General features: G+C 37.6%; 2 protein-coding genes across 3 annotated transcripts in view; one reads left to right on the top strand and one right to left on the bottom strand.

Moving 5' to 3' along the window:
- acsl5 (acyl-CoA synthetase long chain family member 5) overlaps positions 1-726 on the bottom strand; it is a 49,516-nt gene extending 48,790 nt beyond the window's left edge. Inside the window, exon 1 of one of the 2 annotated variants that reach the window (XM_020537332.2) lies at positions 601-726. The gene's annotated coding sequence lies outside the window, so the exon portion shown is untranslated. Of the gene's footprint in view, positions 1-22; positions 60-600 lie in introns of those variants that run through there. The other variant, XM_048608844.1, reaches the window with a different exon arrangement.
- A 12,238-nt stretch (positions 727-12,964) lies between these two features.
- The window catches only part of gucy2g (guanylate cyclase 2g), a 59,327-nt gene continuing 44,557 nt past the window's right edge, over positions 12,965-27,734 (top strand). The window contains 5 exon segments of the mRNA XM_048609201.1: positions 12,965-13,210; positions 14,329-14,677; positions 19,692-19,801; positions 22,441-22,623; positions 24,537-24,681. Coding sequence (XP_048465158.1) covers positions 13,013-13,210; positions 14,329-14,677; positions 19,692-19,801; positions 22,441-22,623; positions 24,537-24,681 — 985 coding nt within the window. The 5' untranslated portion in view covers positions 12,965-13,012.

Here is a 27,734-nt window from a genome sequence, read left to right as displayed (position 1 = left end):
AGGGCCTCATTCATTCACTTACATTCTTCAGCAAAGTACCGAAGTTTCTCTTGCAGTTTAAGATTGCGGGACAAGCAGACTGAAGAACAACCGACAAACTCGTTACAGCTCAGCTATTATCCAAGGCAGAATATAAACAGAGGTGACCTCAACCAATGAAACATTTCTTCTGTAAATGCTGACAGCAATCACAACCAATGAGAAACTAAAGCTCCAATAATTGTATTATGTCAGTAAACATGTGAAAATATGTTTTCTATGAGATATTAGACATTGGCTTAAATATCTGTCACAGTCTGGGAATTTAATACATATCATGAGTTAATAAAAAAGAATTTGTAGACATGAACATGCAGTACAGACTAAACCTACATCGTGGCATGACTGTTTATGGCAGCTGTTATTCATAGATTTCAGCATTAAGGATGATACTTTACAAAAATCAACACCTTTCCAATTTTATTAATTAACTTAGAAACTAAAAACTAAAAACAGACATATTTTGTTATATCAACAAGGAAGCAATTTACCTATTAGCTCAACAGTTAATAACTGCAAATTGAAATAATAGAACGCAAATATTGAAGTCGAACACCCTACCTTTATTGCTGGAGGAACTTTGTGACTGGTAATCCAACTCCTAGTCTGGCTTTAAAGTTTATATGTGTGCATATACATATGGTTACTTACTGCTCACACAGCAGTTGCTCAAGACATACTTTTCACTCACTGGAATTTCACTCCTGCAACACATGGCTAGTAGCCAAAATTCTAACACTGCGCCCAGGTAATCTTTGAACCTCTGCTGAGATGAGTTCCAAAGTTCATTTGTCTCAAACAATTCTGATAGTAGTAACTACAATCAATCAGTTTTGTTTTCATCTTTAACTCTTTCAACAGGGTTGGCTACAAACTGTGTTCTAAATCAATCCAAATAGATTGGTAGCAATATTTTAGCATACATTCATTTCTATTATGATGCACCATCTTGAATAAAATTAGAAAATGCATCTGGATTTATTGGCATTATCACAAACCATAGAATTATAAAAAGTAATGATGCAGAGAGGCCATTCCAGTCTAAATTTGGCATCAATGAGCCCTAGCAAAACCAAAGTCAACGGAAATCAGGGTAAAAACTCTTTGCTGATTGGAGTCAGACCTGGCATACGGGAAGATTTTTGAGGTTGTTGGAGGTCAGGCATCTTAGTTCCAGGACATTTTTTGCAGGAATTCATCAGAGTACTGTTCATAGATCAACCATCTTCAGTTGCTTCATCAACGATATTCCGTCCATCTTCAGATCAGAAGTCAGGATGTTCTCGGATGGTTGCAGAAAGTTCAACATCATTTGTGACTCCTCAGATACTGAAGCACTCCAGATAAAAATGCAGCAAGACCTGGGCAATATCAAGGCTTATGCTGACAATGGGCAGCAGATACACGGGAACATCATCGTCTGCAAGTTCCTCTTCAAGCCACTCACCATCCTGACTTGGAAATATATTGTCGTTCCTTCTCAGTCTCTGTGTCACAACCTGAAACTCCCTCTCTGCTGCATTATGGCTATACCTACACTTAATGGGATGTTCATTAGTCACAGGAGAGGTCCCAGAGGACAGGAGAATAGCCAATGTCCTTTATTTAAGACAGGCAACAGAGATAATCTGGGAAATTACAGGCCAATAAGCTTTACACCTGTGTTAGGGAAATTATTGGAGGAATCCTTAGGAATAGGATTTACTCAAATTTGGAAAAAATATGGACTTATTAATGACTGGAAGCATGGCTTTGTGCAGGCAAGGTTGTGTGTCACAAATTTCATTTTTGAGCAAGTGACAAAGATGATCTATGAAGATGGTAGTTGTTGTCTATGGACTTTAGCAAGGTCTTTCACAAGGCCCCTCATGACAGCTTGATGCAAGAGGTGAAGTCACATGGGATCCATGGTGAGCTGATAAGATGGATACAGAACTGGCTTAGTCATAGAAGACAGAGAGTGGCAGTGGAAGGGTATTTGTATTATTGGAGATCTGTGATCCGTGCTGTTCAGCAGGGATCAGTGCTGGGACCCCTGTTCCTGTAATACATACAAATCATTTGGAGGAGAATGTTGTTGGCCTGATTACTAAGTTTGTGGATGACACAAAGACTGGGGGAGCTGCATATAGTGAGGAGGATTGCAGGAGGATACAGCAGGATATAATAGGCTAGAGAGTTGGGCGGAGAAATGGCAGATGGAGTTTAATCCAGGCAATTGCAAGGTGACACATTTTGGAAGATCTAATGCAGTAGGAAAGTATATGGTAAATGGCACTTCCCTTAGCAGCATCAACATACAGAAGGATCTAGGCATACTGGTCCATAGTTCCCTAAAAGTGGCAACACAAGTGGATAAGGTGGTCAAGAAGGCAGATGGCATGCTTGCCTTCATCAGTTGAGGCATAGAGCATGAAAAACTTATGTTGCTCCTTTATAGAACTTTAGTCAGGCCACAATTTGGAATATTGTGTACAGTTCTGGTCACCACACTACAAGAAGGTTGTGGAGGTTTTAGACAGGATACAGAATTAGTTTACCAGGATGTTACCTGGTTTGGAGAGTACTAGCTATGAGAAGAGATTGGACAGACTTGGTTTATTTTCACTTGAACATCAACGGATGAGGGGTGACCTGAAAGATGATCACAAAATTACGAGAGACATGAATAGAATAGCTAGCCAGAGTCTCTTTCCCAGGGTGATAATGTCAATTATTAGGAAACATAAGAACATAAGAGCATAAGAACTAGGAGCAGGAGTAGGCCGTCTGTCCCTTCGAGCCTGCTCCGCCATTCAATAAGATCATGGCTGATCCTTTCGTGGACTCAGATCCACTTACCCGCGTTCTCACCATATCCCTTAATTCCTTTATTGTTCAAAAAAAATCTACCTTTGTTTTAAAAGCGTTTACTGAAGTAGCGTCAACTACTTCACTGGGCAAGGAATTCCATAGATTAACAACCCTCTGGGTGAAGAAATTCCTTCTCAATTCAGTCCTAAATCTGCTCCCTCTAATCTCGAGGCTATGCCCTCTTGTCCTAGCTTCACCTGCCAGTGGAAACATCCTCTCTACTTCTATCTTATCTATTCCCTTCATAATTTTATATGTTTCTATAAGATCCCCCCTCAATCTTCTGAATTCCAATGAATATAATCCCAATCTACTCAGTCTCTCCTCATAAGCCAACCCCCTCAACTCCGGAATCAACCTAGTGAACCTCCTTTGCACCCCCTCCAGTGCCAGTACATCCTTTCTCAAGTAAGGAGACCAAAACTGCACACAGTACTCCAGGTGTGGCCTCACCAGCACCTTGTACAGCTGCAACATAACTTCTCTGCTTTTTATTTCACTCCCTTTAGCAATGAAGGACAAAATTCCATTTGCCTTCCTAATTACTTGTTTACCTACAGACCTACCTTCTGTGATTCATGCACAAGGACACCCAGGTCCCTCTGCATAGCAGCATGCTGCAACTTTTTACCATTCAAGTAATAATCCTTTTTACTATTACTCCTACCAAAATGTATGACTTCACATTTATTTACATTGTATTCCATCTGCCAAACATAGATTTAAGGTAAAGGGGAGTAAGTTTAAAGGACATGTGAGAGGCAGATTTTTTACACAGAGGGTAAGCCTCTGGAATACACTGCCAGAGGAGATGGAGGAGGCAGATGCAAGATTAATATTTAAGAGGCACCTTGACAGAAACATGATTAGGCTGGGAATAGAGGGATACAGACTGCATAGAGGCAAAATGTGTTTAGATTAGAAAGGCATCATGTGTCAGCACAATCTTGATTGGCCGAAGGGCCTGTTCCTGTGCTGTACTTTCTCCTTTGTTCATTGCGGTGGTTCAAGAAGGAAGTTCACCACCACCTTCTCAAGGGCAAATAGGTTTGTGCAGTACATGTGCAGTTTGGTCTTAGTAGGATAATAGGTCGGCACAACATCTTGGGCCGAAAGGCCTGTACTGTGCTGTACTGTTCTATGTTCTATGTTCTATGTTCTATGCTTGCCCAGCTACTAAAGCCCATGGTAGTGGTTATGGTTTTGGAAGGTGCTGTCTAAGAACTCGGTGAAGAAAATTCATTCTAACTCCATTCTAATCTTTCTACCAATTATTTTAAATCTATACCCTACAGTTAGTGAATTCTCTGCTCCAACTTATCCGTGTTTTCTGGATTCCTTATATTGTTATACACCTCAATTAAATCTTCTTTCAGCTAATGAGGAAGTCTCACTCTACCTACATTTACCTCAGAGTTGAAATTCTCCTCATATCTCTCTTGTCTGAAAGGCGGTAACTAGGAGTGCTGAGCTGCAACGCCTGCTCATTGCCAAGCCAGATATTTTAAAAGATTGTGCAAGGTTGTAGCTCATTTTCTGATCCACACTCCATGTAGTCCTCGGTTCCACTGGGAACAGCGTTTATGGAGTTATCTATTATCTCTTATCATAATTCATTTTTCCAGAACTTCACAATAATCAGCAAGTCACTAAATTTTCCATTCTTCTTAGTATCTATATTATTTAAAAAAACTAAACCCAATGTCAGTGCTTAATTTATCTGTCCTTCATTCTTTCCTACTTAATCTCACTGGTGGCTAGATTTGAACACCCATGTCTGTTCTAGGTACATTGGCCAGCCTTCTCTGGAAATCCTCACCGTTAAAACTGAATAGTTTGTTCTAGTAAGCTCCACCTACTCCTTCTGGGTTGCAAAGATGGCACTATTTACCCTTAGGTGACCCAATTTTGACTTCTTAATGCCTACATACAAGTTGATACATCAGCCTTGTGAAATGTGAGCTACTTACTAATCAGGTCAGATCATTCCCTGGTCATTTATCATGTAAAGATAATGATTTGTAAATCATTGTTAACTAACTTATTCATTGGATGTATAAGATTCCATGGCACTTTTCAAAGAAGAGAAGCAGGGGACATAATCTCAGTGGCCTAGTCAATATTTATCCCCAACACTTACAACAAAGGTTGGCTGATCATTTAACTCATTGCTGTTTATTGGATCATATTGGTTTTCTTGTTTCCTACAGTACAACAGCGACTGCAATTCAGAGATAATTCATTAGGTATGTAGTACTTTAGGATGTCCTGTGGTTATGACAGGATCATATAAATATAAGCTTTCAAAATCTCTTGAACTAGAATAAGAAATAGTTGTGTGGAATATTATCAGGGGACGCTGTATAAGTTAGCCTTGATTTTTGATACTGTTATCACAGGAAATCTGATCTCCCAGAGCTTCTGAAGTTTGAAACCATTTCACTGATAACTATGACAAAATTGCTTAAGATGAAATTTTGGAGCTCAAAGATCATTTTTAATTTTGGATATGATGGATAATTTCAACAGGCAAGCTTCCATGTCAGGCCCACAAAATAGTACCTCTAATTTGTTCTTGTTTAATGGGCAAGTTAGCAAGTAAAGTTGAAAATGTTTATGATAGATTTAATGTAGTTATAAACTAGCTAAATAAAAATCCAATCCTCCTCCCAGATATGGAATCAACAGTTACACAGCTATTATCTCAAGCTAGAGGACACTCCATCGAAGCTAAAGTACAATCTGTTTCTGAATCATTACCAAATTTCCATGTCGCCATCTTCAATAAGTGAGGAGAAGGTATCTCCATGTACATTAATAATCTTTAATAGCCACTCAGAGAATTCAATGAATGGCTAACTTCTGTTTCCTAAAAGGTAGAAATGATAACTGAGCAGAGAGTCAGCCCAAGTACATTAAAAAATGAAAGAACTGCAGATACTGAAAATCAGAAACAAAAACAGTAATTGCTGGAAAAGCTCAGCAGGATTGGCAGCATTTGTGGAGAGAAATCAGAGTTAATGTTTTGGGTCCAGAAGCCCTTCCTCAGTTCTGTTTTTGTTCATAAGTTGCAAAAAATTCAGCAACTGTCAACAATTAGAATTGAGATTGATCAGGAAATGGGAAGGGTTATTTCATACATATAGCATTTTACAATGGATGTGGGTGCATTATTAGATGGAATCATAAGGATTATCAAGGAATCGGACTGTTGTGATGTTAGATGCTGATCATCAGGCAATATAGATTGGTTAATATGTATTTTGTGGTCACCCTGGTTTTGTGCTGTGATTGGGAAAAACCTCTCCTCCACTCAGCATCCTGATGGGATGGCAGAAACACTTTTAGTGAGATACATCAAACTGTATTCCACTTATGTATAGTTTTGTGTCTTTTTGTGCTTACTGAATAATTAAACAAACTAATACATTCAAAGCAAGTTTCCAAAGTTTGCCATACATCAGTATTTGGCAATTCTGCTGGAGTTTGGTGGACTTTTACTCATTTTGATCCTGAATTTAATTTTTTGTTCAACGACAGAGTAAAGCAGTTCCAATGCTGCTGCTGCTCCAGAGGTTGTAATTGATCACACGTAGTCGATTAAATTTTGAAAAACAAGTCAGCCAAAGTAGTTAACTGTTCACAAATTTGCATGCAATGGCTGACTCACTGTTTAATTTCAGTTGTACAATTGCATTGATTGAAGTAAGATTTAAATTTCAGGGTAACTTTCATTTGTTGATAAATTAGGATGGAATAATTCACTGTAAAATACGTTTTGAAATTTAAGACATTAAATATTCTTATTTTGTTGTTGACAACACCTCTGCAAGGCAAGTAATAATTATTACACAATGATTAAATGTAGTTAAGTTAAATTTAATGTACTCTATCATTTGTCTATGCTGAAAGTGTACTTTGATTTTGAAAATACACGTTTTACAAGGATTTGTTCTTTGTACTTTTGAGCTTGTAATGAATGCAGATATTGAATGAAAGTCTAAAGTTAATCAGTTACTAACTATTAAAATACATCTATCAACCTGTGTAAAAGAAAGGCAGTGTCCAGCTTTTATGGGTTTTACCAGCTAAGATTAAGAAGTATGCCTGGCGAGATAAGATAAAGAGCTATACTGGAGTTATATTGACAAAGTAACTTTTAATATAAATATCCAAAAGTCCAAGGGACAGATACAACAGAATATTATGTTGATGCCTGGACTAAAATGTGCCTTTTACACTTATTGATTATGTTACAAGTGAAAATTGTCATGGGACGATACTATGATCAGGTACTTACACAAGATTGTATCGTACTATTTTTGTGACAGTCAACTGATATTAAGAGTAAATATGGACTACAACATGGAGTTGGAGGTGTCATACAGTATTTTGCAACAACAGAAAAATTGGAGGCATGCTGATAACCACTGCAAATCTAATCCAAGTTATAACATAAATGCATTGCTGGACTGAGTGACCTTCTGCCACCTCGATAAGTGCCACTGCTCATTTGTATAAACCAACTGCAATCCTATCAAAAACATTTGACATCTTTCAACATTTTTTGACATAATTTGCTCTTAACGACTTTCATTCAATCTAAAAAAACAACTTCCAGCCTTCAATTCATTTCCTTAGCACTGCAATGCATTCTTTCAGTTATCAGTTGATATCAGTTGCACTGAAGAACTACAAATTGAAATCCCAAATGGTTATTAGTTAACCTTATGATCATCAATAGACATTAAACATAATATCAAAGCACGCATTATTTGATTTCCTTCAGTACTTTTAGCTGACTGAAACTAAGAAATTAATTCCCTGCAGGACTTTGACCTGGTATCACTGCATGTTGGCATGCAGCATTTAATTTACCATTTTCTATAGTCCCAAAAGTTGATTGTAGCTCTCTATATGATGAGTCAATCCTCAATTGCATTATAGTGATGGTAACAATATATTACAAAGTCAAGTATGGAATAATTAAAATAGTTGGTTCATCTATGTACAGCATACGAGCAAATGTTCAATAGAGCATCTACTTAGACATTGGTTATATACAGTAAATGACACTTCACAAGCACACCTAAAAATAAACATGATGTGTAAACATATTTGTACTTCATAAAAATCAAAGAAGTGAAAACATTATCTAAATGTAGCAGGAATAGTGAAAAGGCAAAACAGATTGACACTTCTTGGCTTTGTATATGTATACTTTACATTTACAAGGTGAGAAAATTTAGTGAAGCCAGCTGATTTGACACACTTTTAATTACTTTCAGCATGGTTAAGGGTCAAAAATAGAAATTCAAGATTAGGCAAGTTTTTCTTGATACTGACGTGCACCCAGTATCTTTTATGGAATTTACAGGGATTGCTGCTAGCTGAACAGATTTGCTCAGTCTAAACACATCTATCAAGGTGTAATTCCTGTTAATAGACCTTTTCAGAGTCCAACATCACATTACAGCTAATCTCCTCACCACAGCAACATACACACAGTCACAGATATAATCTTGGGCATTGACACAAGAACAGCATGTATATTTCAGAAATAATTCCAGCCAGGCAAAATAGTCATCTTCAAAAAAAGACTGATGAAATCCTACTCTTTAATGTGGAATACCAAAGACTACACAAACAAGCAAGCCACAGATCCTGGCATGAAGGAAAGTGAACGGGACTTTTGGTAACAACACTGCATTTTTCACAGAAGATAAAAGCACCTTCTCATTTACTGGTGTCATTTTCCTTTGTGCGTAGATATCCTGTGCAACAGCAGTACCACTTTGATACTCGACACCTCGATTGCGCAATTGATTGTAGAAGACCTTGAAATCAGCAGGGAATCTCATGTAAGTTAAGGAATTCTAAGCGTAGAGTGACAGCATTTGTTATTTGCTTCACAAGCTTGCCAGCACCATGGACAAGTCTCAGTATCTTTCCATTAAGCCTTTCAAAGGAAAAGCAACTATAGACACAACATGGTTCCAAAGTCTGAGCTACATCAACTAAATGAAGTACCTGATACACATTTATACTCATCCGTAGATCAAAGCACAGGGATCCAAAACTTGCAAAGTAGTGAATGCTCACCTGTCACCAGTGCAGAAACTCAACAATTTCTAACAATTCTCTGCCTGGTATTTACACAGCTTCTACAAGAAGAAGCTGGTGCTGTTAGAAATCACCAGGTAGTGTACCACATAGCACAAGGTCAGGGTAATATGAAAACCATGTCCTGCATTCATTCATAGTTTGCCATATACTGTTTGATAGATCTTTAAAGGCAAGATATGAGAATGAGTGGGGTTTTTGGTCATTTTTTTACTATCATTTTGTGTTTTCACAATTTTTATAATTTTCATTGTTCTTCTTTGTACGACGTTCACAGGCTTATTGGTTTAATGACATGTAGATTTTGTACACTATATGAAATGTTTTTTTAAAAATCAATTACTTGCACTATAATTATACTTCTGTACTTTATCCCCCTTTCTCCTATGTACTGCTTGTGAATTATGTTGGATATCAATTGATGCCTTTGAGAGCTTCCTTGAGAGCTTTGGTTCAATATCTATGAGGGCTTTCAATGCCTTGATTGAAAGCTTCTGGATATCTTTGAGAACTTTGATGTTTTGATGTCATTGAGAGCTTATTCAATACCTAATAACCTATTCCCTCTTTTATATCTAGGAGCACTATCCATTCATTCCAAATGTGAACGTTTGATAGCTATGCTGCTTGTAAGAACAAAAAATACAAAACTGATGTTGAAATTCTCTGTTTGGGTAGTGTCTGTCATTTAGAATTTGGCTTTTTAAAGATGTATGTCACTTTTTAATTGTTTGTAGGTTAGAGATATTTTTCTTTCATTATATTATTTTGTCTGCATTTTCTTTGACATGTTAATTTTTATTGTTTTAAAACTCTCATGCTGCGATATTAGATATATATTTTCAACTCCTTTTCTACAACTGTTGCCTTAATCTGCTGTTCATTTACAGTAAGAAATTTAGACAGGAGGGAATTCTTTTGAGATTTATAGTAGCGCTTTCTGACTTGGAAGGGAGAAAGCACTTCTTGAAGGAATAAGAAAAGAAAAGTGCGATTGTTGCTCTTTGACTATGTATATACATCCTAAATGTAGGATTAGTATTTATTTGTCTAGACATTTCTTCCACATAATGTTAAGCATCATCTGAATTTGACACCTCTATTTCACAAAGGAAGAGCCAAAACTGTACATCAAAAATCACTGACAGTTAACATATGGCATATAACAGAGCATGGAAATGATAACAAAGTAACTGATGTACTCTGGCAATAGTAGAGAAGAAAAGATCAGACCAGAAAGGAGCACATGAAGAGAGAAATCTTAGACACTACCTTAGAGAGCTGTACCAATAATCTACTATGTATAGATATGAATAGAGTATTGCATACTGAAGGATTGAAGGAGCCTTACCCTAAGATAATGAACCATCAGCTTTCTAAGAGTGTGTATGTAGACACCCCAGCCCAGAGGTACTCAGGAGGAGTATCTAACTCTGCAGGTAGTAGTGTTAGCCTAAAACATAGAATAAAACAATGTATATCACAGAACTAGCCTATTCTTAAATTACAAAGATCATTATTACATTCAGATTTTTTTGATCTTATCCCTCGTGGAGCCATTTATGACATATCAACCAAATGCAGAGAAACAATTGATAATGATGTTTCTTTGTAAAATGTAACTTGCTCCTTATTTTCTTTGTGCAATGGAATTAAACAGGGTAAACACTTTTTTTTCCAATTGTCAGGATTTCCAAGAGCCTGTTGCATTTAGATGGCATATTCTGATTCAGAGTAAACCAGTGACCACCAGCTGACAATTAGTTCACAGCACACTGTTCCTTGGTGAGAAAGCTCTGGGAGCCAAGCAAAGCAGTGCACTTTGCACCAATTTCCTGCAAAATCAGACATACCTTTTCAAATATTGTGGGAGACAGAAAGGTAATTGAGAGGAGAACATACTCAGAAACAATAAGTTTAGAAAAGCATCATTTGAGAACAAGAAGAGGGGGATTATTGTAGCCAGAATTTGGGTGAATGCACCCCTAATAACTTCTATTAAAAAACAAACCAGAAATACCACTGTAAGCCAATGCCACTGTAAGAAAATGGTTATCACTGGTTAAGTCTCATCAAATTGTGCCATATTTAGGAGTTAGAATGATTGGAATAGTCAGAATTTCAGAGACGGTGATAAGAATTTAGCTTATGGAACCCATATGCAAACTCTGGAGCTTACTTCATTTACCCTAACTTATCACTTAAATCAAATTCATTAAGAAGAGTTATGCCAATTAAAGACAGAATACAGACACTTGGGGTTTAACACATCCACCTGGTGCATTGGGTATAAATATCACATGGATTTGTGATTGTTATGACCTGAAATACTGGTCACACCATCTTAATTACTTAATGGTTGGAAAATAACAAGAAAGCAATCTAAATTTCGTCAAAAAGAGCTTAACACGACTGTTAATCATAAATAATCATTAACAGAACATTATGCTATGGCTGCAACACTAATATTACTTGTCTTCTCCTTTTTACATCGGCTTTTATGACTATAGTCATTTGCAGCACTGCTCTATTATAGAATCATGGAATTTTACGGCATAGGAGCAGAGGAAGAAACTATTCAGCTCATCATACCAATAACAGTTCTTTGGTACATCTATTCAATGTAGCCCACTCTCCTGCTTTTCCCTCACAACCCTACCGTGTTGCTCCTTTATGTATTAATCCAATTCCTTTTTGTATAGTATTGATGAATCTGCTCCCTGGCAGTTCATTTCAGATCAAACAAATCACTACATAAATAGGTTCTTTATGTCTCCTCTAGTCCTCACATTTGTATCCTTCTGCAATATTATTTAGTATTCAGTGAATGCAAATCCATGAAGTCAACAAATAGCCCTCTCATTTGCTGAGTTTAAGGTAATTATTCTATTACCTAGTGGGGACACTATTCTGTAATTGGCAGCATTGTTTATGTCTGTCCATATATGGGGTTTATACTGAGACTCATGCTTGTCCTGAACCTGTTTAGCAAGGGCAGCTCTCGTTGGAGTAGGTCATATCTTCTCATAATTATTTCCCATCTACTGTACTAAAACCCTTCATAATTTTGGACACCTTTCCAAATTTCCTTGCTTGACAACATAAGCAGTTTGTGCATCCACATTGTGTTCCTATTTACTTCATTCTGGTCAAGCATTTCCTTCACCCTGGGTAGAATTAATAAATATTTAATTTTTCCTTTTAATTTTAATGATAGAAGACCAGAGCACTATTTCCCTCTCTATGCAGTTATGTACCATAAAGTAAGCCACAACTTTTACATTTTTGGCCAATAGATCTTAGCTTGAAGATGCTAAGAGGTTGATTCAATACAGATCAATACATTCCTAAGTGTGGGAAATGTGAACTGGGAAGAGAACATATTGGGAAGTAGTAAATTTAAAAGTACACAACTTGGGTGCACTAAGAGGGGATTGTCAAGATCACAGTCTAATTGAACACACCCTAATAATTTCCATTAAAACAAGATACAAATCACACTGTTGATACTGATGTAAGATGCACCTATTACTGACTGCATCCCATCAAATTGAACCGTGTTTAGGAATTATAATGATTGGAAGAGTCAGAATTTCAGAAACTATGAGTAGAACCCTCTGGGATTTGCTTCATTTACCCTAACTTATCACTCAAACCAAATTCATTAATAAGGGTTGTGCCAATTAAAGACAGAATATAGACACTCGGGATTAACACATCCACCTGGCGCATTAGGTATAAATATGACACGGATCTGTGATATTGTTATGGCTTGAAATACTGGTCACGCCATCTTAAATACTTAACAGCTGTAAATTAACAAGGAAGCACTCCAAATTTCATTGAGAAGAGCTTAATGTGTCTTATGGCTGCAATACTAACTTTTTCACTTGTATTCTCCTTTTCCCAGTTGGTTCCTCCGGTAAACTGCACAGGGGTTTCTAAACTTTTCTTAGGACTTCAAGCTCCCCAAAATATCTCCTTCCCCTTCAGTGCCATGAGACTCGGATCCGCCATGCAACTTGCAATCGAGAAAGTCAATTCAGACCCACTTTTCATGCTAAATTACACACTGGATTTTGTGTACGCCGACAGTGACTGTGACCCAAAGGCATCCATTAATGCATTTTTCAGCCAGGTACAGAAATACCATGTTTCAGTTCTCTTTGGGCCAGCTTGTCACAAGGCAGCAGAGGTAAGAACTATGTGTTGAGGATTTTGCATCTGGTGGTCAGTAGGCTACTCTGCATTTTGTATCATCTACTGCAATTTGCACAAAATTGTTAATTTAGTGGTAAAAATTCTAGAGGAACAATGCAACCCCTTGGATTCAAAGAAAAAATGTAACTAATTAAACTTGCAATTTTTAACATTTGAACCAAATTATATCGTAATCTTGAAACGTTTAAAGTAAACCTAACAAGAGATTCTCCTTAGGTCATTTGTCAATCTTTCAGAATTCTGTCTGTCTCCAGTTGTTCTGATTTGGGAAGCATTGCTTTATGTGGACTGTCAATTTGAGAAGTTATTTTTGTCTGGTAGGTGAGACTGCATCCAGAAGAAGCAGCTACTGATGTATTTTTTTAAATTGTTTGCAAATATTGTCAGTAAAGTACGAAGCATAAATTTAGAGAATGTTTCCTGAAACAGAAAGGACATTGAACAGGTGAACAAGGAAGGGAATGAAATGATATAATCTAAGGAAGTAAAATAATTTCCGAAGACAATAAAAATGAAGAAGATGGAACGTGAAAGGAAATTAGGGCTGTGAAGGGATGAAGAAAATCGAAAAAGAATGACTAGAATAAGAGTCCAAATACAAAGGAGAACATTTAAAGCAATGATAAAGAAATTAATAGTTGAAGAAGTCAAATACAGTTGAAAGGAGAAAGCTAAAAGGGTAGTACGGTGGCTCAGTTGTTAGCACTGCTGCCTCACAGCACCATGGACCCAGATTTCATTCCACCCTCGGGCGACCGCCTGTGTGGAGTTTGCATGCTCTCCTCGTGTCTGCGTGGGTTTCCTCTGGGTGGTCTGGTTTCCTCCCACAGTTCAAAGATGTGCAGGGTAGGTGGATTGACCTTGCTAAATTGCCCGTAGTGTTCAGGGTTGTGTAGCTTAGGTGAGTTATAGAGGGATGGGTCTGGGTGGGATGCTCCAAGGGTCAGTGTGGACTTGTTGGGCCAAAGTGTCTGTTTCCACACTATAGTGATTCTATGATAAAAGAAAGATGGATTAATTTCAATTTTGTTCTTTTATTAGACTGCTACAATCTAGTGTGTATTAACTATTGTTGTGACTTACTGTTTTTAGATTACAGGTTTACTAGCCTCTCAATGGAACATCCCCATCTTTGGATTTGTGGACCAGACACCTATGTTAGATCATTTCCTTGTGTATGACACTTACATAAAACTGCTATCTCCACCACAAATCATCAGCGATGCCCTGACTAAAACATTGCAGTTCTTTGGCTGGAAGTATGTTGCCCTTATTGGAGGGACTGCAAGTGATTCAACATGGGACAAAATTGATGAGCTCTGGGAAATTGTGGTAAGGAAATTGGAAATAAGCTTTATCATCACAGCTCAAGCCAAATATGACACAGACAACTCAACCCTTCATCAGGAACATCTCAAGCAAATTGCCACTGTAGCAAGAAGTAAGTGTCACTCTTCATTGCATAATCAGATCATTGGGGATATTTTCCCATGTTGAGGGGTGGGGGGATGGGGTGGGTGGGTAGGGGCCTGCTTTGGGTACACATGGGGTGATAAATTTGATTAGAGTTGATTAGAAAAACTGAAGAGTACCAGCCAGTATGGTAGTTGATGTTCACAGCACTTTACGTTTGTGTGATTTCAGGGCTTGATAGTTTATAGCCAACTTCTTGGAAGTCTTGCATTTCATTCATCTCTAGCCTTGTGAGATCATAGAGATTAGAGACCTAGCTATCTTTTGAAATATTCGCTTGTGTTCTTTTTGAGGATCTGTTCCCAGTTGTGTCCCACATTATCACATTTCATTCCACACGTAATTATCAGCACTTATATCTGCCATGATGCTGCACACTAAGTTACCTGCATCATGGCTGAAACTGAACATATTGGGTTAAGAACCAGGAGCTTTTCTCCATTGAATTAACAATTCCTTAATCAACAATACTTCTGATGTCACAAATCATGTCATTCTATAATAAACAATGCATTACAAATATGTATATACCTGTAAATATGTAGACAATACTGAACAAATGTGCAACGTTCAAGGTGACTATCATTGTTTCATTTTTAAGAGGAAGATTGCTTTCTTAATTTTTCACTCTGATTTTGTCTTTTAGAACTTAAATAAGTTAATTCATAGTTATTTTATGTTCTATATTGGTGTTTTAGCTTTATTTTATTATTGAGATACCTTAGGAAAGGGCTTTCAAAGTCCTTTATGAATAGTGAATTTTAGAACTGAGATGAGGAAGAATTTCCTCTCAGAGCGTTAAACCCCTTGCCACAGTGAGCTGTTCGGGCAGAGTCTGTTTGTATATTTAAGGCTGAGATAAATTCTTTATCAGTAGAGGAATCAAGGGTTATGGGCAAAGGGCTAGAAAGTGAATGTGAGTGTTGGATCAGCCATGATCCTGTTGAATGGCAGAGCAGGCTTGAGGAACTGAATGGCTTTCTCCTGTTCCTCTTTCTTATGGTCTTATGGTCACTTATCACAAGTAATTTATAAGACTGGGATTGAAATGGGATAGCAGCATTAAAATGCAGGATTCAAAGTTGACGATTCAACCATTGTGACTATTTGATCATTCCACTAAGCGATGGCTGATTCGAAACACTGATTCACACAGGGTGAATATATCTGCCTTTTCTCCATATCTCTTAATGTCCTATCCGACAGAATTCTTTCAGTTTCAGCCTTGAGCATTTTAACTCTCTATTCACATTTATTTTGAGACAGAAGAGTCTTAGATTTCAATAGGGTATTTCTCAGCCATTCAATTAGGCCTACAGGGCCTTGATTGACAGATCATTCCAAAGCATGTCATCCCTGAGAGTACAATGCTCTCTCAATACTGTATTGGAAGTCCTGATCTGGCTCAATCCCTACATCGGGATTTGAACCATGAATCTTGTAATTCAATCGCAAGGGTGCTACCAACCAAGCAACAATTAACATTGAACAGAATACCCTTATTTTAACATTTGAGACATTTGAAATTAAAATCCTGAAAGTAAAATACCGTGAATATTGGAGATCTGAAATTATACAGAAAATGGTGCAAGAATCAACAGGTTTGTCAGCATCTGTGGAAAGAGAAACAGTGAACAATTTGAGTCCAATATGAATCTTTGGAAGTGTTTAGTTCTGAAGAAAAGTCATATTGGACTCAAATGTGCTGAGCCAATTTTTATTGCCCACTTTTAGTTGCCCTTGAGAAAGTGGTGATGAGCTGCCTTCTTGATTTGCTGTGGTCCATCTGGGGAAGGTCAACCCAGAACAATGTTGAAGCGTGAGTGAATGGGTTTGCATGTGGTACCAATCAGGCAGGCTGCTGTGTTCTGGATGAGCTTCTTGAGTGTTCTTGCAGCTGCATTCATCCAAGCAAGCGGGGACTATTCCACCACACTCCTGACTTGTGTCTTGCAGATGGTGGACAATCTTTGGGGAGTTGCCAGATGAGTTATGCGCTAGTTTCTGACCTACTATTATAGCCAAAGTATTAGCACAGTTCACTTTCTGATCAATGGTAAACCCAGGATATAGATAGTGGGAGATTTTTTGATGGTAATCCTATTGAATGTCATGGGATGATGGTTAGATCCTGTGTTGTTGGAGACGGTCATTGCCTGGCACTTGTGTGGTACAAATGTTATTTGCCACTTGTCAGCCCAAACCTGGATATTGTTCAGGTCTTGCTACATTTGAACATGGACTGCCTCTTTATCTACGAAGTCGTGAATGGTGCTGAATAATGCGCAATCATCAACAAATATCCCCACATCTGAACTTATGATGGAGAGAAGACCATTGGAAAAGCAGCTGAAAATGTTTGGGCCTAGGATGCTACCTTAAAGTCCAACTGCAGAAAAGTCTTCGAGCTGAGCTGACCGGCCTCTAACATCTTCCTTGGTGCCAGGTATGGCTAATAGAATACAGAATAAGGTAACATGAACATGATAAATATTGATTGCTAATATTGTAGAGTAATCTTTTGCTTTAAATGGGTTATGTTGTTGAGTTAAAGAAATTGTTTTTTGATACAAGAACATATGAGGTTTGCTGGATTATAATGATCCGAGCATAAAAGCAAGATAGGACAATTCCATGTTGGATGATTTTAAAATCCATGTGCAAACAAGTAAAAGGAATGAACTTTAAAGACCTTTGAAATGCCAAAATGAACAACTGTATCATACTTCACCTTTCTTTTATTCACTTATGGAATGTGAGCATTATTGACAAGCATTTCTTATCCAACCCCATTGCTCTTGAGAAGGTGGTGGTGAGTCACCTTCTTGATCTACTGTGGGTCATCTGGTACATTTCACCCACAGTCCTGTTAGGAAGGGAGTTCTGGGATTTTGATCTGGTGACATTAAAAGAATGATGATACGGTTCCAAAACAAGATGGTATGTAGGTTTGAGATGAGCTTAGAGGTGGTGGTGTTCCAAAGCATCAGCCGCTCTTGTTCTTCAATGTGGTAAAAGTCACAGGTGCTGCCAAAGGAGAATTGACAAGTTTTTGAAGTGCATCTTGTAGATGGTGTACAGTGTTGTCAGTATGTACTGTTGGTGAAGGGAATGATTATTGAAAGTGGTGAACAAGAAAACCTTTTAAAAGATAAGCTCAAGAAGTCCTCTTCATGTTCTCCATGCCTGGGTAAGCACCTCAAAAATGCCCATGGACTGTCTGTGTCCCAATGTACTCTCCATTGTGTCTCATACTAATTATGGCATTTTCATCCCTAATGATCCACTATACACTGGGCAGAAACCTACACTGCCAGTAGGATGTGTAAACAAAAACAGAAAGAGAGATTTATTCACCACTCTCACTATATTTAAAAAAAAAACTGCTTTCAGGACAATAAAATTGTCAGTCATCTAGACTATGTTAGGTTATAAAGCTAAAACGGTGAAGCACTTGAAACCACTTAAGCTACTCTGAACAAACATTATGAAATTGATAGCAGAAACCAGAAGTCAGTGCTCTCAATCAAACTGAAGTAAAGCTGTTATACTAATCTAATAGTTGTCTGGGCTCCTAAGAGTATATTATAGGCTTAACTCATTAATTAATTGAATTAGACCATAAAACCATAATATATAGGAGCAGAATTAGGCCATTCATCCCATTGAGTCTGCTCTGCCATTCCATCATGGCTGATATGTTTCTCAATCCCATTCTCCTGCCTTCTCCCCTTAACCTTTGATCCCCTTACTAATCAAGAACTGATCTATCTCTATTTTAAATACACTCAATGACTTGGCCTCCACAGTCTACTGTGACAATGAGTTCCACAGTTCCACTGAAGAAATACCCCCTCACCTCAGTTCTAAAGGGTCTTCCCTTCAATCTGCAGCTGGGCCTTCAGGTCCTAGTCCCTCCTACAAGTGGAAACACCTTCTTCCCATCCACTCTATCCAGGCCTCTCAGTATTCTGTAAGTTTCAATCAAATCCCCCGCATACTTCTAAACTCCATCAAGAAAAGACTCAGAGTCCTCAACTATTTCTTATATGACAAACCCTTCATCCCTAGAATCATTCTTATAAATGTCCTCTGGACCCCCTCCAACACGAGCACATGTTTCCTTAGATACAGGTCTCAAAACTACTGTCAATATTCTAAATGCAGTCTGACCCGACCGTTATACAGCCTCAACAGTACATCCCTGGTCTAATTTATATTAAATTAGATGACAGCCACAATGGCGGAAAATGAACTTGCGTATCTAGAGCATTAGCCTCGGCATCTAGATTACTAGTTCAATGATGTAGCTCATATTTGTGGTGCAGTAGTAGTGTCCCTACCTCTAGATCAGAAGATCTGAGTTAAAGTCCCACCTGCTCCAGTAGGTGTGCAATAACATTCCTGAACAGTTGATTAGAAAATATCTATGAATGTACCAGCAATACATCTCCATGTCACGTCATTTACTTTGGACAGCATGGTGGCTCAGTGGTTAGCACTGCTGCCTCACAGACCCAGGTTCAGTTCCACCCTCAGGCAACTGTCTATGTGGAGTTTGCACATTGTCTGTGTGGGTTTCCTCTGGGTGTTCTGGTTGCCTCTCATAGTCCAAAGATGTGCAGGCTAGGGTGATTGGCCATGCTAAATTGCCCATAGTGTCCTGGGATGTTAGGGTTAGACATGGAGAAATGCAGGGGTAGGGGAATGAGTCAGAGTGGGATTCTCTTCAGAGGGGCAGTGTGAACTTGTTGGGCTGAAGAGCCTGTTTCCACAGTGGAGGGATTCTATGTGAACTTTACTCTTATAAGCAACACCACACAATCAATAAATTATTGGTTAGAGATTTTTACACCTATACTGAGCTTACAAACATAAAGACAAATGTTATCACATAATGAGCAGTAAGATCATTGTAATCATATAGTAGATCCTTCATTATGTTTTAAATCAATAACACTGTTTGATGTTTATTTTTCCAGTTGTCATTTTAATTTGTACTCCTAAGGTGGCAGGATCAATAATGTCAGAAGCTCAACAGCTTGGAATAACAAGTGGAGAATATGTTTTTTTTATATTGCAGCTTTATGAGGTGAGCAATGCTGCGGTGGTATATTTTTAAAATACACTTTTTACAATTAACCTTTTACAAGAAGGTGAATATTTGTTTGACAAAATCCATTACTCACAGCACAGAGTTAGCTGACTAGGCCTGGTGGAACTTCCAGCTTATAAGTTGACAATGTATATGTGTTGTTAACAGTATTTTGATCTTCCATAGAATTGACAGGTAAACTACATGCCAATTATGCATGAAAAGTAATGTTCTGCAGCTCATTCCTAATTCATAATGTAATTCAATGCTGATAATAGTTAATTAGTTTGTCACCTTGAACCAATAGTGAAGAGTACTGAGCTGAAAAAAGTCACAATAACTTGTGATACCGAATAATGTAAGTGCCTTCCTTGATTTTTTTTTCAATTGCTTAGATTTTGTGGACACGTAAATAAATACTTCAATGTTGGAAATTAAAATTGAGAGAGGTGTTTATCAGGCTGCTGAAACAGTATTAACAATTTTACATTATAATCCAATGTCAAACTTTTTTCCATAAATATGACATAACATGATCGGACAGCAATGTGGCTGCTGGCTAGGAAAAACGATTCTACATAGAACATAGAACTGTACAGCACAGTACAGGCCCTTCGGCCCACGATGTTGTGCTGAACTTTTACCCTAAACCTAAAGTCTATCTAATCTCCACCCCTACCTTATTCTATCATCCATATGCTTATCTAATAGCCGCTTAAATGCTCCGAATGAGGCCGACTCCGGCAATGCATTCCACGACCCTACCACTCTCTGTGTAAAGAACCTACCTCTGACGTCTCCCCTATATCTACCTCCACTCACTTTAAAACTATGCCCCCTCGTAATAGCTACCTCCACCCTAGGAAAAAGTCTCTGGCTGTCCACTCTATCTATACCTCTGATCATTTTGTACACCTCTATCAAGTCACCTCTCATCCTTCGTCATTCTAAAGAGAAAAGCCCTAGCTCTCTCAGCCTTTCCTCGTAAGACTTTCCCTCCATTCTAGGCAACATCCTGGCAAATCTCCTCTGCACCTTTTCCAATGCTTCCACGTCTTTCCTGTAATGAGGCGACCAGAACTGGACACAATACTCCAGACGTGGCCGAACCAGGCTTTTGTATAGCTGGAGCATAACTTCACGGCTATTGAGCTCAATCCCTCTATTAATGAAAGCTAACACACCATACACCTTCTTAACAACTCTGTGCACCTGGGTGGCAGCTTTCAGGAAACTGTGAACATGAACCCCAAGATCCCTCTGCTCCTCCACACTGCCAAGAATCTTTCCGTTAACCCTGTATTCTGCTTTCAAATTTATCCTTCCAAAATGAATCACCTCACACTTTTCAGGGTTAAACTCCATTTGCCACTTCTCAGCCCAGTTCTGCATCCTATCAATGTCCCTTTGTAACCTCGAACAGCCCCCCGGCACTATCCACAACTTGACCCGCCTTCGTATCATCCGCAAACTTACTAATCCACCCTTCCACTCCTTCATCCAAATCATTTACAAAAATCACAAATAGAAGAGGACCCAGAACAGATCCTTGTCGTACACCACTCATAACTGAGCACCGTGTTGAATATTTTCCATCCACTACCACCTACTTAGAGATTTCCTTCTAACAGTACTATCAAGAAATGTATTCCATGGCTTAAAGAATTGCAACAATCTTTGATTGCTTAAAAATACTTACCCATAAATTACTCTGTGTGATATTAGCTCATAAATTTTAATACTTTACTGCCTTAATTAAGTTATTTATCTAATTCAATTTCCTGTTTACACAATTCTGCAACAAGTCCCCTCGTCTGAAAGTTCCTCACTCCTGTGATGTATTATTTTAGGAATTGATTTTGTTCCCACATTCTCACAAATGTTCACACATTTTGTTACTTTAACAAGGTAAATCCAGATGAGAACGCTGTGTTTGTACTTCTGGTAGGGTGGCTGGTATATGTTCAAGTATTTTTGTACTTCAACAACCAGAAAACTCTCTAGTTATTCATGGCAAAACACGTAACAAATGCAGAGGAGTGCTGGAAGTCCCAATGCTTTTTGCTGTTGGCAACAAACCTGGGATGAAGGGAATAGAAGTGATACTTTTTGCTTCTGTTTGCCTTTCAGACATATAGATTAAAAGTAGGGTGTTTTCCACATCTTTCAGCATGTCATTCCAATCTTAGGCCACAATCCAGAGCCCCTTGCATTCATAGCTGGAGGTATACAAACAATATCAACAATAACAATGCACCTAAAGCAAGCAAGAAATGAAAAACAACAGGTAAAGATAGAATAAAAAAGAATTTACAATGTGCAATTCAGGGGTTTTGCTTTGCAACAATAAATATGTCTTTTTCACTTCTTACCCTGACTATCCATCACTCATGATTTATAAAAAGAAAGATATACATTTAGAAATTAACAAAAACAAAATACAGTTCCACATATCACCCAGCTGTGGTGCTATTCATTCCAGCAGTTTTAGTAGGCTACAGTGTAGATGAAAGTAGAGTAATAGTATTGAGGTTCATCCAGAATATCAGAATTCCACTCCTATCTGCCACAAAAGATCCGTAAGACAGTATGGCAACAGCTTACATTGCTTCATTTTTTTTTCATCTTCTCCACAGGATAACTTTTGGAAATCTGCTTTAGTGGATGGGAAAGATTCAATTGCCTTGAACCTGTACAAATCGGTATTCCTAATTGGACTGAAGTCATATTCTGAATATGGCTACTTCAAGTTTTTACAAGAAGTGTACCAACGATTAAAAGGAGCCCCTTTTTACAGCGATTTGTCTTCAGAAAAAGAGGTTTATAAGGGAACTTGCTTATGTTGCTAGAAGCATGTTATCATTCTTCAATAACAGTAAATAAAAATTAAAATGAAGCAATTTATTTATATATTCATATTGATACACTAATTTAAGTTATTAAGCTGGCTCCACAACATCATTTTTTTTCAGAAAGCTATGAAAAGGCAGTTTTTATGATGAAAAGCATTTTCATTTGGAAAATGCTGAAGGTCTGGAATACACTGCCTGAGATGGCATTGTATGCATTCAGAAGGGAACTAGATGTCTTTTTTGGAAAGGAACAATATGCAAGGTTACAGGGGAAGGTAGAAAAATGGCACTAGGTGTGATGATTATTTGGAGAGCCAGAGAGTTCACAACGGACAGAATGGCCTCCTCCTGCACTGTAATAATTCTGTCATTTTGTTTAATGGATAAAACACAACCAGGTGTAATGATGGAAAACATTGGAAAATGATCATGAGTCAATGTCAGGTGAGCACAGGACAGCCTCTATGTGATACCCTCTTCAGTCATAAGAATGGAAAATTCAATCAGGAAAGTGCTCTGGGAAAACCTACCACCACACTTGCATTTTGATGAGCATAGGACTAATAGTGCACCTTATCGTCAGTAAGAATATACTATATGGCAGCCAGCTGTGATATGTTGGAGGGAGAGGGTGGCATAATGGTGATGTTGCTGGGCTAGTAATCAGAAGGATTAAGCTAATGCTTTTGGGACTTGGGGTCAAATCTTATGATAGCAGCTGGATGGATTTACAATTCAATTAATAAATCTGGAATATAAAGCTAGTCTCAGTAATGGTAGCCATGAAGCTATTGTTGACTGCCATAAAAAACCCATCTGGTTCACTTATTTCCTGCAGAGAAGGAAATCTGCCATCCTATTTGGTTTGACCAAGGTACGAGTCCAAAGCTGGTTGATTCTTGACTGCCCACTGAAATGGCTGAGCAAGCCTTTCAGTTCAATGGCAATTAGAGATGACAATGAGTGTTGGCCAAACCATGCCAGCAACGCCCACTTGATGCCCATGAAATAAAAAAGAGTTCAGAAATAAAATGGACCTTTCAAAAGTTAGGACAAATATATCAAAGTATTACCTGGGATTTTATGTTCAAATCGAGGTAATTTTCCTGTTTTGATAACAGAAAATAAAGGTGAAGGTTTGTGGAATTCAAGCAGGAAAATCTGAATGAATGGTTCATGCCCTTCAAGTGACAAGTCCTTGACCTGAAGTTTGCCCATCAAAGAGAAATTACATAGAAAATAATTGTTTTTATTAAGTTATTCAAATAGTCATTATTATTAGCTAGAATTGAACAAAGCAGGAGGCATGTTAAAGACTTCATCATGATGCTCAGTGTTGCAACAGTGACACCTATCTGCTGACTGATGGCTTTCAAGATTTATTGGAAAATCAGGAGTACTTTTCTACAGCAAAAACTGGTTAAACTCAGAAGAACATACTTGTGCCACTTTGGGTCAAATGAGAGGTAATACTATTCAATTCAAAACAAAGCAAAATGCAAAAAAGCCCCCAGAAAAGCTGAATGAATTAAGAGGTAAACAGGCTAATGTTTCATATAGGACAATAAGGATATGAAAACATGAAACAAAATTAAAAATTAAAAAATAGAAAGTAGGCTTAGACTGGATAGCTCATTTTGGGTTGGCTCAGACACAATGGAGCAAATGTCCTCATTCTATCTCATTCATTCCAATGTCTTTCATACAAATCTTGCTTTAAGATGTATACTGTGATATTATTAAAGAGATAATGGTAAACACACCAAATTAATTAGATCATGCAATGGATTTAGGTGAAGAAATAGAAAGGATATATTAGTTTAACAATTGAATTTTAAGACAATTTTGAGTTTAATCTAATTTCATCTGGTATAATGCAGGTGAGCTCCTATGCAGCTTATCTTCATGATGCAGTAATACTATATGCTATGGGTGTTCATGAAATGTTAAAGGCAGGAAAGAACCCATTTGATGGAAGAGCACTTATTAAGAATTTGAAAGGTTTCGGCAAAGGGCGATTTTATGGTATGTAATAAAACATTGTACCTCAGGCTTTCTTGTTGTCACTTGCTCTTCGATAAATATTAGTACTCTCCTCTGTGGTTTGAAAACAGGGCAATTGAAACAGAATCTAATTAATCAGCTTATTTATTATTTATTAAATTCTTATTTATTAGCCTTCAATTAATCTCCTACTATTAACACCACAGGGACATCAGGTGGAACAAGTTAAAGTTGGCCCTGAAAGTGATGTTTTATTCCCTTACAAATGTACTATATGACTTTATTGATGCAGCACTGAGACCCTGAGGAACAGCAACAATTCACCACCACCTCCTTCAGGACAATTAGGGATGGGTAATAAATACTGATCCAGCCAATTATATTCTCATCTCTGACTGAATTTTTTTAAAAAATCAGTAAAGTTTTTTTATTTAAAGACCATTAGAATGCCAGTGAACTGGTGTGCATTCAATAAATAATTCTTTATGATAACTGGATAAATTACTAAAATTACTAAAATTCCTAATTAGTAATTTTTCTGTACCATTGTCTTTGAAGCTGTTTGAAAGAACAAATCGTTTTATACCCTTTTTATTCTCTCCTCATCTTGGCAGTTCATTGCCATTCCTCCTTCTCACACTGAAAAAAAAGTGAATGATCATGGATTAAAATGCTGCATCTAGCGTAGGACTCAATTATGGGCCAGAGGACAGAATAGGCTTTTCTTTCAATTGTAGATACTCTGCCTTCAAACAAACAATCTTATTCGTAGCCTAGCTGAGATTCCACGGAATCTGTCCAGGAAATAAATAAAATAACTATCACAAAAGAACAAGTGCTAGGGAAATTTATGGGCTAAAGACTGACAAGTTCCCTGGACATGATGGAATGCATCATAGGATATTAAAAGAAGTAGCTACAAAAATAATGGATGCACTGGTAGAAATCTTCCAGAAATCCTTAACTTCTGAAAAATTCCCAGATATATAGAAAACTGCCAATGTATCATCTTTATTTTAGAGACGAAGGAGACGAAAAAGATAACTATAGACCAATTTGCTTAATGTCTGTAAGAGTCTATTATAAAGGATGCAATAGAATCTATTATAAAGGATGTAATAGAACAGCATTTAGCAGTGTATAATGTGATCAAGCAGAATTAGCATGGCTTCATGAAAGGGAAATCAGGCCAGACAAATTTACTAGAGTTCTTTGAGGAGGTGATAAGCAGGACAAATAAAGGGGAAGCAGTGGAAGTAATATATTTCAACATTCAGAAGGTGTTTGCTAAGGTGCCACATCTTTGGCTACTAAATAAGGTAGGACCCCAAGATGTTGGAGGATGTATGTTAGCATGGATAGAGGATTGACTAACTATTGAAGACAAAGAATTGGGATAAGGGAAGCATTTTCAGACTGGGAATTTGTAACTAATAGTGTGCCACAGGAATTAGTATTGGGGCCTCAATTGTTTACAATACATATTAATGATTTGAATGAGGAAAATGAATAAGGGGTCACACATTTAAAACAGATGAGGAGTAATTTCTTCTCTCAGAGGGTTGTGAATCGATTGAATTCTTTACTGCAAAACGCTGTCAAGGCTGGTTATATTCAAAGCTAAGATAAACAGATTTTCAATCAGTAATTTTATCAAGGATTATGGGAAAAAGGCAGGTAAGTGGAATTGAGGATTATCACATCAGTCATGATCTCATTGACCAGTGGAGCAGAATTGTTGGGCTGAATGGCCTATGTCTTTTGTCTGTTGGTGACAGACGGTGGGCATTTTAGTTTGATATTTTAACCCCCTGAAGACATAAAGAACAATTTTCCAAAATGCTTTGGTGGAAACCATGCAGAAGGTATCTTCTTATTTGAAAACAAAAAGATGCATTTTGTCAGATATTGATGCACAAAATGTAGAAGAATAAAATTTTCCTGAGAGAAGTAGGATTTTTGACTAATGTGCAAAAATTATAAAAATAGTGCACAATTGTATAATTAATGGGGTCCATCTCCACACAAATCTATCCCCTTATGTGATCGTGTTGCAGTATTGCCTTTTACAAAATGAATAATGTATGGCAGTTTATATGTTTATTTATACTCTGTTTCCTGCCATTTTTCTGCCTTAAAAGCTATTTGTGACCACATCCCTACTCCAGCTGGAAGTGTAGGACAGTCTCAGCTATCATCTTTCTCCCCACTATCACATTTGCCACTCTTCAGTACTCAAGCAGCAGGAAGCACAATTGGAGTAGAGAAACTTACGTTAACTTTCTTTGCTTCTCATTAATGATATAGTTCATTTCGAAACAGACCTCTATCCAACAGCTAGCCAAGAAAGGATAATGCTCACATGATAGTCTGTTATAGTATATAGCCTGCAAATAGTCTGTTTATTATCTTTCTTAAAGTTATTGTTCTTTCCCTCTCTGTGGATTCCACTTTAAACCTCCCTCGACATTGCATTCATCCATTTTAATTTACACCTTCTTCTTAGTCCTTGCATTGTGTCTTTCTCAATCTTCCAAGTTGATTGATTGCCTACCCTGAATCAACTCAGATTCTCAGCAACTTGGCACAGAAATTAAACTAAAATCTAAATTTGCAAAGATACCAGTTAGTTGCCCTGTTGCAGTAACTGTAAGCCCAACATAGCCATGTGAAAGAAACCTAGTCAAATGGGAGTATATAAACTGCAAAAGGTCATTTATAGATAGGCATCTTACAGGCCCGAACTCAATGGAAATGAAAGCTGGAGTGCTTAGTAGTTGTGAAACTCTAGGTTTTGGAGAAGGAAATCAGGGCTGACAACATCAGCTTAGTCTCTCCAGAAAAGTTCTACCTAATCCTAAATAGTCATTGAACAACATTTGTGCCAGTAATCTACCATCCAAATCAAATTAAATTCATAGAAATTAATGTTTTTCTGCTTCTAATTGTAATAATATTGTTATGGATATTGTAAAAGTATTAGAGGCCGTAACATTTCTTTGTAAGTCGAGGACAAGCAGCCTGTATGAAAAGAGCAAACATCCTTTCACCCTCTTGTACTACTCAAAGCCATA

This window comes from Rhincodon typus, chromosome 20 (genome assembly GCF_021869965.1).
Source record: "Rhincodon typus isolate 14 chromosome 20, sRhiTyp1.1, whole genome shotgun sequence".
NCBI lineage: Eukaryota > Metazoa > Chordata > Chondrichthyes > Orectolobiformes > Rhincodontidae > Rhincodon > Rhincodon typus.
Note: the sequence above shows the minus strand (reverse complement) of the source record. Positions and strands in the feature narration are given on the sequence as shown.